Source organism: Argentina silus, assembly GCF_951799395.1.
Source record: "Argentina silus genome assembly, chromosome: 7".
NCBI lineage: Eukaryota > Metazoa > Chordata > Actinopteri > Argentiniformes > Argentinidae > Argentina > Argentina silus.
In genome coordinates this window covers 5,617,791-5,632,527 of record NC_139661.1, presented here as the reverse complement: position 1 = coordinate 5,632,527, position 14,737 = coordinate 5,617,791, and the positions used below count along the sequence as shown (strand labels likewise).

Genomic DNA, 14,737 nt, shown 5'->3' with positions numbered 1-14,737 from the left:
AAAGCACTACAAAAACAAATCGCTGCAATGGCTTCATTCCATAGGACCTGGTGAAAAGATTACTTGCATAACATATTATATTTGCTTTTGGATCTGAAAAAACAGCAAGCACAAATAGAATGCACATTTCATTACAAATTTCATAACAGTATCATCACCATTATTATATTGTTATTTTCAATACCCAGCAGATGGCAGGATTTACAAGAAAACAACATATTCCATTCACGCCTTTTCCTGTTCAGCCAGGAAGCAGTATTCTTGTTTACATTTTTTGGGGTCTATTAAGTATTAGTCAGTGGTCCTTCTGAAGTAATGGTTGACAGTTGATGGGGATTATTTATTTTCTAGGAATTTTAACTTTCGCTTCCTTAGGCCATGGCTGCAAGTTGCTGCTGCTGGTGCTATTTTTCTGTTGTGTTTCTCCTCTCGGTTCCTTCGTTCTTGTCGTGTCTGCTTGTCACGGGTGAACAGGTAGCTTTGGTGGAGGTTTTCCTGCGAGAACGTCGGGACGTCAGTACCGTTTTGCAAGGGGAGGTGATCGAAGCAAGCTGGGAGAGCAACGTCTCCGAAACACCGAATCAATCAGATCATGATCTTGAAGGGAATCTGATACTAGTAAGTGAGCAATTATCAAATGTTATTGTTGGGGAGACATGTTTTGACTTACATATAAAACCACTTAATTTTACACTGCAACGATGGTCACAGAAAATTCTAAATGCAAGTCATAAGAAGTTGTTATTTCATAACAGCTGACATACAGTATTGCAATCATATTCAATCTCTGCATAACTTACTACCGTCACTTTCACTTGTTTTCTTTCTGATCAGGTGCAGGATGAGGAGCCGCAAATGAACCGAGGGGAAAGGGAAGACGTCCAAGCCAAAGAGCAGGAGCCCTGGATAGGCGTGGTGCCTGTCAAAGTAGAGGAGAGCAAGGCAGCCACCGGGAACCAGGAATCCTTTGCTGCTGCAGTTGTCAATAAAGTGAGTTTGGATAGAGGGAACAGCAAAACGGCTTGAGAGTGAATTGGGTGAAATAAATGTTAGAGCATAAAAACACAAGTCTGAAGTAACAATTTCTCCTCGCTAGATGAAGAGAGCGTTGGTTCTGGGAGCATCTGCACTGATCATTCTAGCCCTCAACCAGAACACTGTCAGAGAGGTAAGCATCCTATCTCTCTCCCTTTTTTTTTTTTTTTTTTTTTGTCAGAACCTTCTACAGTGGACACCACCAACTCTGGTCTTGGAGAGAGCCACAGGCTTTTGCTCCAGCCCAGCACAACAACAAACAAACAAACAAACATGATTCATCATATAATCAAAGCCTTGATGATCTTTCGATGAGCCAACTCAGATGTGTTTGTGCTGGGTCGGAAAAAAGCCTGCACAGCCTGTATCTCTCTAAAGGACCATGGTTTGTGAGATTGGCCTAGAAGTAACATTGTCATAATATGCACATCCTGTTGGGTAGGTGATGGGCGACTAGCCATAAAAATAAAAAAAATAAAAAACCTGATGCTTCCCACCACCTCTACTTGTGACTACATTTCGATCCGAGGTGAATCTTCGTCAGGCCAAACAGAACAGACCACTGCCCTCAGCATAAACCATCATAAATTGTAGCATACAGTATTTTACTTAAATTTCATGGGCAGCTAATTACTGCTCTATTGTTGTTGCATAACCTCCCCTTTATTTCCCCACCGTAGATGGATCTCTCCCAAGTCATCTCCAAACCAGTGATTGTCATTCAAACATCTGAAAATGTCACCAAACTAATCGGAGCACTATTAAGGTATAAGGGATTTACACTGTGATCCCTGGCAATAATACCACAACCATTGTTGAATTCATGTAGGCTTGTGATACAGGTGCATATACTTAACTAAATTATTTCTGCCTAGGGGCCTGCATGCAACTGCAAAAATAACATACAAGACCATTCTACAGGACAACTTGGTAAGATAAACAAAAGGGTATGAAAAATGATCTTTCTTCAGTGTAACATGTCAACTTGTGATTATAAACTGCCATCAGCTGTTGGGAGTAACTCTAGGAATCTGCAGTGTCCTGACAGTGCCCTGAGTTTTGTATTGAAATGTCCAAGGAGTGTTGGCTACCAAGTTTCTCTCCTGTCTGCGGTCCTGTAGGGGGCCACCCTGACGTTGTGGTCCAGTTGCGGTCGCTCCAGAGGTGGTCTGTACGGAGAGTGGCAGGGGGTCATCTGCACAGGAGAGACCAACTCCCAGGTCCAGGTAGGGGGTGACACCCTCGTCTCAGATCAAATGAAATTATAGAAAAAGTAAGAAGGCAAGAACTTACAATCCTTGCAACGCATAACAATTTTCATTTCATACATACTTTGAATAATTATGACAATGGTGATCAAATGTTTAGTTATTTACAGTAATAACATTGTTGTTTTTTCCAGAAGTACCTCCAGCAGCTGTGGAACACTGTTCTCCTGGTGGCCCTGATCCTGTGCACAGGAGTGATCGTTCAAGCACGCTGGCAGTACCAGGACAACCAACTCAATGACGAGTTGGAGGTATATGCTTTCCCTGTTTATATTGTCTTTTAATCACAGACGCTCAGGTATAGAACTGAAAGTAAGTGAGAAAAAAAAAAGACTAAAATCCTTCAAAATTGAACCTTTTGTAACTTTCATAATAGTATGCTTAACTACTCTTTTTTGTCACATGCAGTCACTCCCTAAACACGACATAATGAAGATACTGTCGGCCATAAAGACCAGGACGTACCGGCAGCCCAAACCCTGGTGTGACTCAGCGCAGGCAGCAGAGATGGACAACTGTGCTGTCTGTCTGGAGCAGTTCAACAACAACCAGGTTCGCCTTCCCCATGGAGCTACACTATAGCAGATACACACAGTTAGGTTACTTACATCAATCAGGTTTCTACTTGCTGTGGTGAACTTGAAATTTACCCCACACACAATTTAAGTTTACCTACATTTATGCTTTTAATGTGATATGGGTCACATCCATGCATAAACCATTCAATGTAATATTCCTCTTGTATTAAATTAGGCATAAGTGTTACAGGCACGTGAACACACCTGGTGTGTTAACTCATGTGTGTGTGTGTTGCAGTGTCTGCGTGTGCTGCCATGCCTCCATGAGTTCCACAGGGATTGTGTGGATCCTTGGCTGCTCCTGCAGCACACCTGCCCCCTGTGCAAACGCAGCATACTCAGTGAGTCGCCCATCTCTGGGACAGAGATGTACTTACTCCAATAGTTGTACTTACTATAGACAAAAGTATCTGCAACATTCATTATCTACATTGAACAGAAAAAAACATATCAAATAAGAACTTACCAGTGTTTCCCTCTGACATTCCTCTTCACCCTCAATCCACAGGTAACCTCTGTAGAGATAGTTAAGGATAGGCATCAGACCCCCTTCCCCTGACCAGAAGAACATTTGGGATCAAGTATTGTCTCGTCTTTGGTGACTCTTGTTTTCAGTAGCAGTTTCAGACCTCACCTCTTCCTCCTGCACTGGACTGTGGGGCCTGTGATACTTCTCGCAACAGCTGACAACCCTTTGGAACAGTGAATCTGTCTTGTTTTGACCCGACCTTTTGGGGGGACAGCAAATGACGTATGTGGTACTGTAAATAATACTATGATGTACTGTAACAGTACTGTTGTTGAAACAGTCCTTCTTCCTGGAATTACTTAGAATGGTTTTACTGTATTATTCACCACTGCTCTCACTGGTATGTCGTGTGTATGTGTGATAGACCGGTAGGTAGTGGTACCTCATACTGTAGGAGTGTCTGTGTACATGTTGAGTACAGATATAGAGAGAGAACACATTCTAGTGCAGGAGTGGCTATTGCTCAACTAGTTGAAGGGTGTGCAGGCTTTTGTTCAAGCCCTGCACTAACAACACCTGATTCAGGCAATCCAGATACCAAAGGGTAGCTGATGAGCAGAATCAAGTGCTTGTAAGTTCAGGCCTGGAACAAAAGTAGTTTGGTGTGCTTTGTGAATATGTCCAGGAATACAATGCATGTTCTTTCGCTGTAAAGAACATAAGAGTCAAAGGCTTTTTAATGTATGTGAAACTTCGCTAACAATGTCTTTTTGAGTGAAAATATTTGCATGGATGTGTAATGCTTCATGGTGCAAAGCATGGACGTGTGGTACTTACTCTACTTAAAATGCATCTAACCATTTTGAGCCCACATTTATTCTACCCAGGGTCAGAACACTTTATACAGGTGGACTTGTTTGATCTTAAAATTTACTAATTTGATCCTAAGAAATTGGAGGAGGAATTCTGTATGCTCTTAATAGAATTTAGCTGGCTAATCCGGTATTAACTAACATACTAAAAAAGGGAGAGTAGCTTCAAGTGTCAGGCGTCTAGGCTCAAGCTGGAGACAAAAGATAGCAATAGATTTTTTTGTTTTTACTAATTTACCCAAAATGACTCATGAAATCCTTGTGCAGAAAGCGATTGCTCGGTGTAATACATGTCTTATTCACAGCAGTACTTATGAAGCAGCACATAGGTGAAACCGAATGGTTTAGATGATTTAGGTACCTTCCAAAATCCAAATTCAAGTCTGTAGTGCGTCTGAGTTACATTTAGCTTATTTAGTCGTTCTTGTATCAGGGTGGGTGTCAGTGATCATTTTAACTTGCTCAATGCCAGAAGTGAATTGAATGGGTCATCATTCATCAATTGAACTTAATGCATTGAGTGGATTGAAATTCAAATTGACCCCCATCCTTGCTTTGTGTCATTATTTTGTTACAAACTGCAGTGATCTTTCAGCAGAAACTGACATTTGCCAAGACCAGCCAATGGGGAGTTGGTATGGAAAGATCACACAGAGCCAGTTAGTTTTATCGCACTTCTACCACTTTTACTCCATATCCCGTAGGATAATCTAGTAGCAGCACATTGTAGGAATTGGGAAAATGCTTCCTACTTTCAAGTGAGCAATATGGTGATACAGTATGTACTATGATTGGCTTGGACCTATCCAATTCTTTCAGATCAGTGAAAAACTGCAAAGGGTATTCAGCCATTGCCACTGGCACACTTATAGTAATAGATCACAGCTCAACTCACTCAAGAATGTATGCCATTGAGAAAAGATCTCAGACTACAGTATTCATGTATTTATTCTTTTATTTTGATGTTTTTTTTCTTACAGAGAACTTATAAAAGCAGTTGTAAATGTGCTTTTTTTTGTTACAAAAATGCTCTTATAGATCTTGTATCCTCTCTTTAGAAAGTAGTTGCTGTGCATGGAGAGTTGTAGAAGCCACTAGAAGCTTTTCACCACCTGCCTGAGAGATATGTGTCCCTCTATACGGCATGCTCTTCCAAACACACACAACCATATACGACTGTAGCTAATGAGAAACACCATTGTTGTAGCGGCTCGCTTTTTCTGTTGTTGAGGTTGGACCGTGATGGTTGGGGGTTTGGCTGGGTGAGGTGAAGTTTGCACCCGCTAACGCTCGCACGCACACACACCTGCCTGGCCTGCCTTGTTGATGTCAGAACCTGTGACTGAAAGGTTGTGGTTGTTCTTCCAGATACAGCAGGGGTTGTATTCATTTCAGTTGTCTCCTCCTTTTATTCCTATGTTGTACATTTTAATGATGATGATGATGTCAAATAAGCTGTTGATTCCATCACTCTGAATCTTAATAAATGGATTTGTTACATGGCAAAAATAAAGCTCTTATTTGTCCTTCACCCACTCACTTAAGTCAGCACTTTGGTTTTCAAATCAAAATGGGACCAAAACAACTGCAAGTTTTCAGACTCAAACGTTAAAAATAAGTGTTCCAATCCACGTCCCTTTAAAAATTCCAAAAAAAAAAGGTCACCTGGCAACTGAAGTTCTGTTCGTTGAACTATATACCATATGCGGCCTCGCAATTGAAAAATGGAGAACTAAAATGTCTTTAAAGTAAAAAGAACTGAAAAAGGGCAAACAAAAATGGCCTTGGTGACTCTTCTGGGTAGAAGGATGACCTGACTCTTGTAAAGAGGACGATTCTGGAGGACTATGGCACGACCCTGGGAGGGTAGGGGGTCATGATGGGGGGTCACAACCTTTCACCTTTAACCTCTGGAATACCTGAGCCAGTGTCTTCCCCTGCCTGCCTCTATGCATCTTTCTTTCTCTCCTACTTTGGCCACCATCGTCACGTCTTTCTTGCACTGTCCGGTCGGTTGATTCTCTGTGGCAACTGGTTCCTGGTTCCCCGGTCATCAGGAGGGGATCATGCCTTTGTTCCTCTTGCGGTCAGACATGGCCCGGCGGTTGTGGTTGGCTCCACGGCCCTTCGCGGCTTCCTTCTTGCGGCGGTCCTGTGTGGTGTCCTGGGTCTGGCCCTGGCCTTTGGGCTTACCCACCACGTGATTGGCAGGCTCCGGTCTGTACCTGAGGGAGAATAGGGGTTACAAAACTAACTATAATCGAGAGACGGGGTGTGGGTGTGTATGTCTCTTTAAGTTTCTGAGGAGTCCGTCTGACTTTTCATACTCTCTACCTAAACAGGATGTGAGTGTGTGTGTATGAGAGAGAGAGAGATTGTGTGTGTGTGTGTGTGTGTTTTGACTCTCCTTACCCCTTCCTGTGCTGCATAGTCGCTCTTCTGGCCTCGGCCCTCTCTCTCAGCATGGCTGGGTCCTGGACAAACTGATCCCTCTTCACCGCATTGTCCTGGGAACCATCAAACAAACGCTTAACAAATAAAAACCTACAGAGCATATCCATGCAGTGAATCACATGTCAGAGGAAGGAGAGAACCATAGTTAGAGATGTTGGCCTAACTCGTGGACGCTTTTTTCGGAGGAAAGTGTTGAGTATTGCTTTACAGGACATAATTGCATCATCACATTGCGGAGTCTATGGACTTTTATGTACGCCATTGTCTAAGTCGTTCTTGTTCGATAGAATCCATTTCTATAGAACGTACCTTGTCCTCCTCTTCCTCCTCTTCGCCATCCTCTTCCTCCTGGACTGGTCGGCCTCCTGTGCGTAGTACCTGAGGGACGGTGAAAGGCCTGGCGGGAGAAAGGATACAGTCAGTGTGTCAGACAAGACTCAATCAATGATCAATCCATCAATCAATCGTGGTCTTCTGTCGAGACCTGCATCAGATAAGGTGAGTTGGTGATGGGCTGGAACAAAGAATGATTTTCAGACATCTTGGCATGCACTAGCAAGTCTGCTTCACAGGTTTTACAGAAAGTGACCACTAGTTGAGTCTCTCGGCTAAACGTTCGGGCTCGCTCAGATATAGAGTGATGGTGTACAAGCGGCTAATGTCAGTCCATGGCTATGTTGGACCACAGGAGCAAGGTTCATCTAGCCACATACCTACAGTACCCTAGATCAGGGCTCCACATTAACGCTAGTCTTACTCAACTAAAATGCATGATCAGAAGAGTAAAAAAAAAAAAAAAAAAAAGAATCACACTCGCTTTCCTGTGGGAATTGTGAACAAATCATATCAGACCCTTTCAATACACATTTAAAAAAAAAAAAAGAAAATCTAACTTAGCAAGTTGTGAGTGACTTTGATCAAGGCAGTGCACATCACAGTACAATTTAAATTGACAAGAGCAGTTGCGAGACAAGTTCATAGATTTTTTAGATTAAGCCTTTGAGATTAAAGCGATAAAGACCAATTTTAAGTTTAGTATTTTGACACAGGCAATGTAGTAGCCTACATTTTTGTCTGATTCTCTGCATGGTAATAATAATGCTAATGTTTCATATTTTATCTGACAAAAGGCTTTCTTGCACCAAAAACACAACAACACAGTAAGAAAAACACACATTTGGGGAGTTTTCCAAATTTTCAGTCACCTTTTTGGCCCCTGGTGTTTACAGACCATTTTTCATTTGAACAAGTGATTTAAGCTTTTGGACAAGTAAAAGATCAGTCCTACTTGTTGAAGGACTTAGGCCTATACTTTACCTGCGATTCAGTAGGTTGGTGTCCCCATCCAGGTCATTGGCTCCCACTTGGTTTATGTCATAGGTGTCATCGTACTCATCATCATAGTCATCCAGGTCGTAGGCTCCGGATTCGCCAGGGGTGACGATTACCTCCTCCACCACCGTCTCATAAGCCAGGTAGCGTTCTTTCTGCTCTGCTATGTGCTGCTTGTCGTTGAGCATGTCACGGACACTCTCTCCTTTCCTGAGGGGCATGAGGAACACACATTCACATTAGGGTAACCACCAACCACTACCCAAGTCTGCATTTACACTGTGGTGGGGAAATTTGAGATTTTGATTATGTTCTATTGATAAATATCTATAGAGTTTCAGGGCCAAAATGTCCCTGACAAAGTGAAAGGCATGATAAAGTGAGACATTCTCTCTGCTGTATCTGCACGTTCTGTCTTTATCTGTTGATAGTAAGTCCGGCACGGAGTGCGTCATCGACAGGCAATCACATGCAGAAACAAACAGTTATTGTACTGATTCTAGGGTATATAAACTGTGTCCTTCCTCTTGGAGGTTGGGCAATTTCTCGCTCTGATGGTGGATATTGTTCCCTTGCTTCAACTCCATTGTAATAAATCTATTGACTGATCATACCATAGGTGAGTGAGCGAGGCAGACAGAAAAGTAGCCTGCAGCTGTCTACACCTGATCCGTCATGTTGAAAACAAAAAGATATAGATATAGATATAAACAACTCTGATTTCCTGCCTTCAAATAAAGCAAAGGTACATTTTGCCCAATTACATAACCGGACAGGGTTAAAAAACTGTGCCTGTGATAAAGGAAAAAACCCTGAAAATCTCACCTTCTGCCCTTCCAGACACGAGACATGTCTACCTGGTCCCTGTTGAAAACGTCAAACTCGTCGTCGTCAAACACATTGGACCTGGTGCTTAGGACAGGAGGCAGCTCCTCCTTCACCGGCCTGAGGATGAGACAAGGATATTCAGATACAGTCTGCTGCTCCCAGCATCAACTTTCACGGAGCAGAATGACAATTATGTCGAAAAAACATGATTAGTGCCACTTCCAAATGTCAATCATTTGTAAAGTATACTCTATATTTAAACTACCCAGGGCCAGTACTCAGTTCACACGTTCTGTTCCACTTAATCAGACATTTGGTCACGTGATTGTATTCAGTGAACATCCTTCTTTCTCAATTCTACACCCCTGTAGTGTGACTCACTGAGAGCCTTACTTTACCTGGGCATAGCTCTGTCCAGTTTGTCCAGGTTGGGGGTCAGCCTGTTCTCTAGGATGTTGTTGATGACCAGTTCGGAGCTGTAGTTGTACTCGTGCAGGCAGGCCAGGAGGAAGCCCTCTCCCAAGTCGGGCAGCAGGTCTCTGATGAGGCTGAGGAGGGACTCCAGCTCCCCTGTACTCACTGTACATGCAGCACCCTGGGGAGCACACAGGTTACATCAGCAGTAATATAGGCCATTTAGCTGACGCTTTTATCCCAAGCGACTTACATTGCAGTGAGTGCATACATTTCAGTATATATGGTCCCAGCAGGAATCAAACCCACAACCTAAGTGTTGTTTGTGCCATGCTCTACCAACTGAGCCACAGAGGACCACAAGCAAATATAGGGCATTATATTTATGACTATTTTTTTTGGGATAATGAATAATAATAGGTTAATCATTTTTCCCAACTAAATTGATACGGTACCCTCAACAACACAACACATCTGAGGGCAGCAGAGGGCTACTCCACAGCTTGCACATTTGAGCCCCCAACTTATACATTGTTAGAACTCACATTGTCTCCTTGACGGGCCATCTCCAGCATAGCCTCTGCTCCCCTGGGGACCTCCCCACCCTCCCCTGGCTCTCTGACTCCCTGGGGCATCTCTCCACCCCAGGCCCCTGCCTCATCCTCTGCCTCCTCTGCCATCCTCTGAGAGATCTCCCCTGAGTGGGGCTGGGGCCGGGCCTGAGCTCTCCTCCCGCCTACGCTGTCCCAGGCACTCTCCACCCCCTGCAGCAGGTACGACGTCCTGGTCTCGTCACTGACGGGGGTGGTGGGGATAAGGAAAAAAAAAAAACTGGCCAGAGGTAGAGATGGTGGATCTGTTCTATTAGCCTATTAACTAATAAACAAGATAGCTGGCAGCCTGACAAGAGTTTTGAACATTGCTTTTGACATCTCGTGGGACTGCTCTGAACATACTACACTAACACGTAGTTCATGATCATTCATAATCAGATTCTGATCATATAAATCAAGGAGGATAAATGTTTCTATGGATCTGAGGACCCCTTGATTTCCAAGAAAAGTGGATTATCATGATGATGAGGCTGAATAGAATACTGACACCAGGCAGAGGATACATGAGAGGGAAGGCCTGCTGTAGAAGGCTGATGTCATCTGCTATTGGAAACTGCTCGTCATAGTCTGACAAGAATCTGAGAAGAGGAAATCAATATCAAAAATGGTATTCATTAATATAAACTAAAATACACTCAAGCCTATACTCCATATGAAAAATCATTGCAATGTTATGAGTGAGTGAATAAAAAATAAACTGAATGAAAATAAGAACTAAATCATACCTCTTCTCTGGTAGGAAGGCTGTGAAATGCTGTAAAAGTTCCTCCACGAACGTTTGAATGTTCTCTGAGCTGTAAACAAATGATCAATAAATGTCATAAGTAATGGGAAGGCACCTATAGGACACAATGTCACCATATCAATACCATGTAAGATAAACAGTTTAGGGCTGAAAACAGCAGGTTCTCACCCCTCTAGGATGGGCTGAAGGCAGGTGTGTTGGAGGAGCAGATGGGCTACCTCCACCATCCTCCTGCGAGAGTGTGACGCTCTCCTCCATAGGTCTTCCTGAAGACTGACAAGGCACAGGCGAGGATGAGGGGAGAGGGCAGAAAAACTAAACAGAATCTCTCTGGCACACGCCTGCCCTTTTGTCTCCATTGTCTTTTTTTCTATATGTCATATACTCACCTTTTATCGTCAAAGTTTCTCTTCCTCAGCGCCTTTTCTATGTCAGGCACAGCTGTCTCGTAGAATGAGGCTAGTCTGAGAAGAGGAGAAGTTACATTGCTTGTATGTTCTGCTATACACAGTACAGCAAAACTCACACTTCAGGAGATGTGCTATAAGGCCCTTGGTCAATATAGAAAGTAAACTAGGGAATGACAAAGAGCAAGACTGAGGCCGTGCTAGAAACAACAGTAGTGTGGATTTTCTAACTCACATAACCATTAACCCAGATGGTAAATTGAGAATCAACAGTTTTGTGTGCTTGCACTTTAGTTATAATACCGCTACTTTTATCCATTCTAGCATGGCTATCCATCCGGTGCGAACAATGAAACTGTTTGACCTCGTAGGGTGTTGTGTAGCATGGTCCCTGGGCACAACCAACAGTACCTGTTGAGGAAACCGTGGGAGTGGAAGGTGGGGGAGGCAGCAGGGAAGATGTCCAGGAAGGCATGGATGGTGGTGCAGGTGTCACACAGGTAGAGGACCAGGTCCACCAGGTCCTGAGAGAGGATACAGAAAGCAGTCACAACCAGTCACTCACTACCAGAGCTTAACTCATTGATGTCACAGTTCTTCATGATGACATAACACCTCATATTAAGAAAGCAATATCTGACATCAGCAGAGACGCACAGAAAACCAATTTGGTAGTAGAGGATGTCGGTGTGTGTGTGTGTCTCTCACCTGCTGAGTCATGGTCATGGCAGTAGGTCGTCCATGTGAACTCAGCTTTAGAGGCTCAATGGCTGTGGCTCCCTCACACTGGAGGCCACACTTATCCAGTATAGTGTCCAACACCTACAGAGAGATCAGGATCGCATTTCTTACACTACATGTCCCCTGAAGACAGACAGACTCTCATTGGATATGTCAATTTGTGCTTCTTACCAGTAAGACGGAGGGCACTGCCTCTTCTAGGTCTCCGTAGTAACAGGGCTGCTGGGTGAAGATGTTTTCTAAAAGATATAAAACCAACATATATATATATATATATATATATATATATAACACCAAACACCATATTGAGAAAAATAAAACTATTCTAGATCCATCTGGGTGGTTGAAGGGAAACACAACACAGCAGAAAGGTAAAGCTGAGCTCACCAATCATTTTATGAAGGAGCTGGGAGTTTCCCTTTCCAAAGAGCACACAGAGGTCCAGGATCTTTGGAATGTCAAAGAGGAAGTTGTTGTAAATGATCTCTCCGAACACGGCCGGTGTTATGTAGTTCTCCTGAGGGGGAGGACAAGACAGACAGAAACTTCAAATGATGGCCATATCATGGCAGACTTCAAATCAAGAGGATGACATGAGAGGGGAATTGAATAAATTACAAAACCAGTGCATAAACAAATGTGACTCTCTCTGTGCACCACATTTGAGATTCATTCTAAAGCAGGATGATACTTTGCTAGCAATAGCCCGGGTACCAGGCTGTTTCAGCATGTGACCCCTCTACATTGCAAAAGCAGAAACAGTTAAGCTGCTGCTATAAGTTATATAGACAGGCATGGTTCGAACCCAGGTCTCCCACATGGAAGACACAAGCATCCACCATTCGACCAAGAGGACTTCCTCAAGGTATGAGGGTGACACTTGAGTTCACATGTCTCAGGCAGAGCTACCTCACCATGAGAGCGTAATTCCAAACCACCTCCACTACATAGGCACAAGTCCTACCTTGGACTCTTTATGTGTGGCCATCCTGAGGAAGGTCATGAAGACTGCTCGGTGGACACAGCGCTGCATGTCAGCCACGGCGGGGGAGGAGGGGAGGGCAGCAGGGTCTAGACCCCGGGGAGCGTGACGCAGGTAGGAGTCCAGACACTTCTGTAGCGACTCATCAAACACCACCTATATCAACACGTGAAAGAGAGAAGGGGTGACAGAGGAAAGAGTGAGGTGTGAGAGAACGTCAACAAAAGTCATAAACCACTACTCCGTTATTAGATGGAAAAGTAGGATCAAACTATTGCGGAGAGTGCTTGAGCACCTAGCAATGCAGAGTTCAGAGATCGCTGAAAGGACTGGTTGAGCTCTTTTATTGTGTATGCCATGACACAACATGTTTATCTGTAATGCAACCATATTAAAATGGCTCACTTAACAAGCAACCAATTTGATTGTTCAAAGTGTTAAATTGATAACGTATGTAGGGCAGCAGAGTCAGACACAGACCTGGCACCAGAACTTGTCATGAGGCAGGGCCAGCAGCCATTCCAGGTCCTCAGTGACGAACTTGCCATGTTCCAAGAACTCCTCCACTAGTGCAGAGGAAGCTTCTACAGGTGGGGGCTTATAAGGCACGAAACCCCTCTCCTCTTTCCTGTCCGGGTGCTTCAATCAAAATATACAACGTGAGTGTGACATTGGTTTGGTGATAACTTAATTAGGTTAAAGTCAAGGCAGACAATCTCTGACAGCAGCATAGCTTTATAATAACATGAAAATCACTACTGAATAGTTCTGTTATGAAAGCAAATATGGGGTCTTACCAGGGCTGGTAGGGTACGATCCTTTCCCATGGGTCCAGCAGGCTCTGTCACCTGTTGTTCGTCAAGTGGCACTCTGGCACTTGCCATCTCTTCACCTCTCTGTGTATTCTGATACAAAGACAGAAACGGTAACGTCATCACACAAATCCTAGAACCAAACAACATCTTGGAATGTGTTCAGTCTTTAGATTAGGCCAGCCTGCATCCGAGCACACATTTTTGTATACAGGTCAAGTCAGTAGTTCAACTGTTCAGCAAATGTAAGATGAAAGAGTAGTTTCAATAGCTGAAAAGTTTCCTCAATGGGATCACAGTAGGCCAGGAGCTAGGTAGCAGCAAGAGATAAATTCAACGCTTTTGAGTTGGTTTGGCTGTTGTCTATCAACCAAAGCGCTAGCTAGCTGACTTTGAATCAAAGTGACAAAAAGGCCACACTGTAGCTAGCAGCTGCTGTAGCCAACTGTAGCTAACCACAGAGAGTTAGCTACTAGCTAGCTAGCTAGTTAGTTAGTTAGTTAACGTTTGCTACTGTAGTGTCGGGAGTAGCGATCTACCTGGTAGTTAGCTTCCACCAGAGCATGCCAAATAGCTAGCTTGCTAGGGCTGATTCAGTCAAGACAGTTGACAGCTAGCTAGCTAGCTACCTAGTAACCTACCTAAGTACAAACGTTAGTGAACTGAAGCATTAGCGAGCTTGTCAACTTACCTCTTACCTAATTCGATGATGAGCTGGAACCGACTAGACCTTTCAAGCCATGAGCTAGTTAAGCCAGGCGATTGTTATGAGGCTAGCAAGAAGAGGAGAGAGCTGCTCTGAGTCTGTTGTTGTAGTGTGGTTGGTTGGTTGCTTGCAGCTGGTTGTCGTTTTCTTCTGACGGGTCAGGAAGTGCCCATGCTTTGCACGTACGCATGCGCGGCACATGAAGCAGCCAGATCACGTGGAACAGCTTGTTTAACCTAGGATCAGCTAAAACACACAGAGACGGAGAAAATACGAAAGCGTGTGTACTTTGGCTACGATCATGTAGTTTATAGCAGGCCGAGCCGCAAGGTAACACAGGTTATTCTGTTTACAATAGCTATCCGATTGGAAGCACAGGTGACGTTTGTGGCACCACCTTTGCGTCAGGGATCTTGAAAGTAACATGAATAGTGAATAGAAATTGGCTGAAGAGGTGCAGAGGTGGAGACATTTGAGGGA

The 14,737-nt window shown here is 43.8% G+C and overlaps 2 protein-coding genes across 2 annotated transcripts; one reads left to right on the top strand and one right to left on the bottom strand.

Moving 5' to 3' along the window:
• The first annotated feature begins 347 nt into the window (after positions 1 to 347).
• On the top strand, positions 348 to 3,525 carry rnf215 (ring finger protein 215). The gene is made up of 10 exons (XM_083673196.1): positions 348 to 618; positions 835 to 990; positions 1,097 to 1,168; positions 1,716 to 1,801; positions 1,911 to 1,965; positions 2,157 to 2,261; positions 2,438 to 2,554; positions 2,712 to 2,855; positions 3,120 to 3,222; positions 3,390 to 3,525. The coding sequence occupies exons 1-10, from the start codon at positions 379 to 381 to the stop codon at positions 3,410 to 3,412; spliced, it is 1,101 nt and encodes a 366-aa protein (XP_083529322.1). The 5' UTR covers positions 348 to 378; the 3' UTR covers positions 3,413 to 3,525.
• A 2,740-nt stretch (positions 3,526 to 6,265) lies between these two features.
• Positions 6,266 to 14,383, bottom strand: ascc2 (activating signal cointegrator 1 complex subunit 2). Its single transcript, XM_083673195.1, has 19 exons — positions 14,243 to 14,383; positions 13,537 to 13,644; positions 13,220 to 13,378; positions 12,722 to 12,895; positions 12,145 to 12,274; positions 11,929 to 11,996; positions 11,725 to 11,838; positions 11,428 to 11,540; positions 10,999 to 11,073; positions 10,778 to 10,882; positions 10,590 to 10,658; positions 10,368 to 10,442; positions 9,796 to 10,045; positions 9,235 to 9,431; positions 8,834 to 8,953; positions 7,994 to 8,218; positions 6,986 to 7,073; positions 6,635 to 6,729; positions 6,266 to 6,447 (listed from the first exon to the last, which is right to left on the bottom strand). The coding sequence occupies exons 2-19, from the start codon at positions 13,621 to 13,623 to the stop codon at positions 6,276 to 6,278; spliced, it is 2,316 nt and encodes a 771-aa protein (XP_083529321.1). The 5' UTR covers positions 13,624 to 13,644; positions 14,243 to 14,383; the 3' UTR covers positions 6,266 to 6,275.
• Between the last annotated feature and the right edge of the window lie 354 nt (positions 14,384 to 14,737).

Coding starts and splice junctions, on each gene's coding strand:
- rnf215 (XM_083673196.1), top strand. CDS start 379: ATGGCTGCAAGTTGCTGCTGCTGGTGCTATTTTTCTGTTGTGTTTCTC. Junction 991..1,096: donor CTGCTGCAGTTGTCAATAAA/GTGAGTTTGGAT, acceptor TCTCCTCGCTAG/ATGAAGAGAGCGTTGGTTCT. Junction 1,169..1,715: donor ACCAGAACACTGTCAGAGAG/GTAAGCATCCTA, acceptor TCCCCACCGTAG/ATGGATCTCTCCCAAGTCAT.
- ascc2 (XM_083673195.1), bottom strand. CDS start 13,623: ATGGCAAGTGCCAGAGTGCCACTTGACGAACAACAGGTGACAGAGCCT. Junction 12,896..13,219: donor ATGACAAGTTCTGGTGCCAG/GTCTGTGTCTGA, acceptor GTGTTGATATAG/GTGGTGTTTGATGAGTCGCT. Junction 9,432..9,795: donor TGGCCCGTCAAGGAGACAAT/GTGAGTTCTAAC, acceptor TGTGCTCCCCAG/GGTGCTGCATGTACAGTGAG.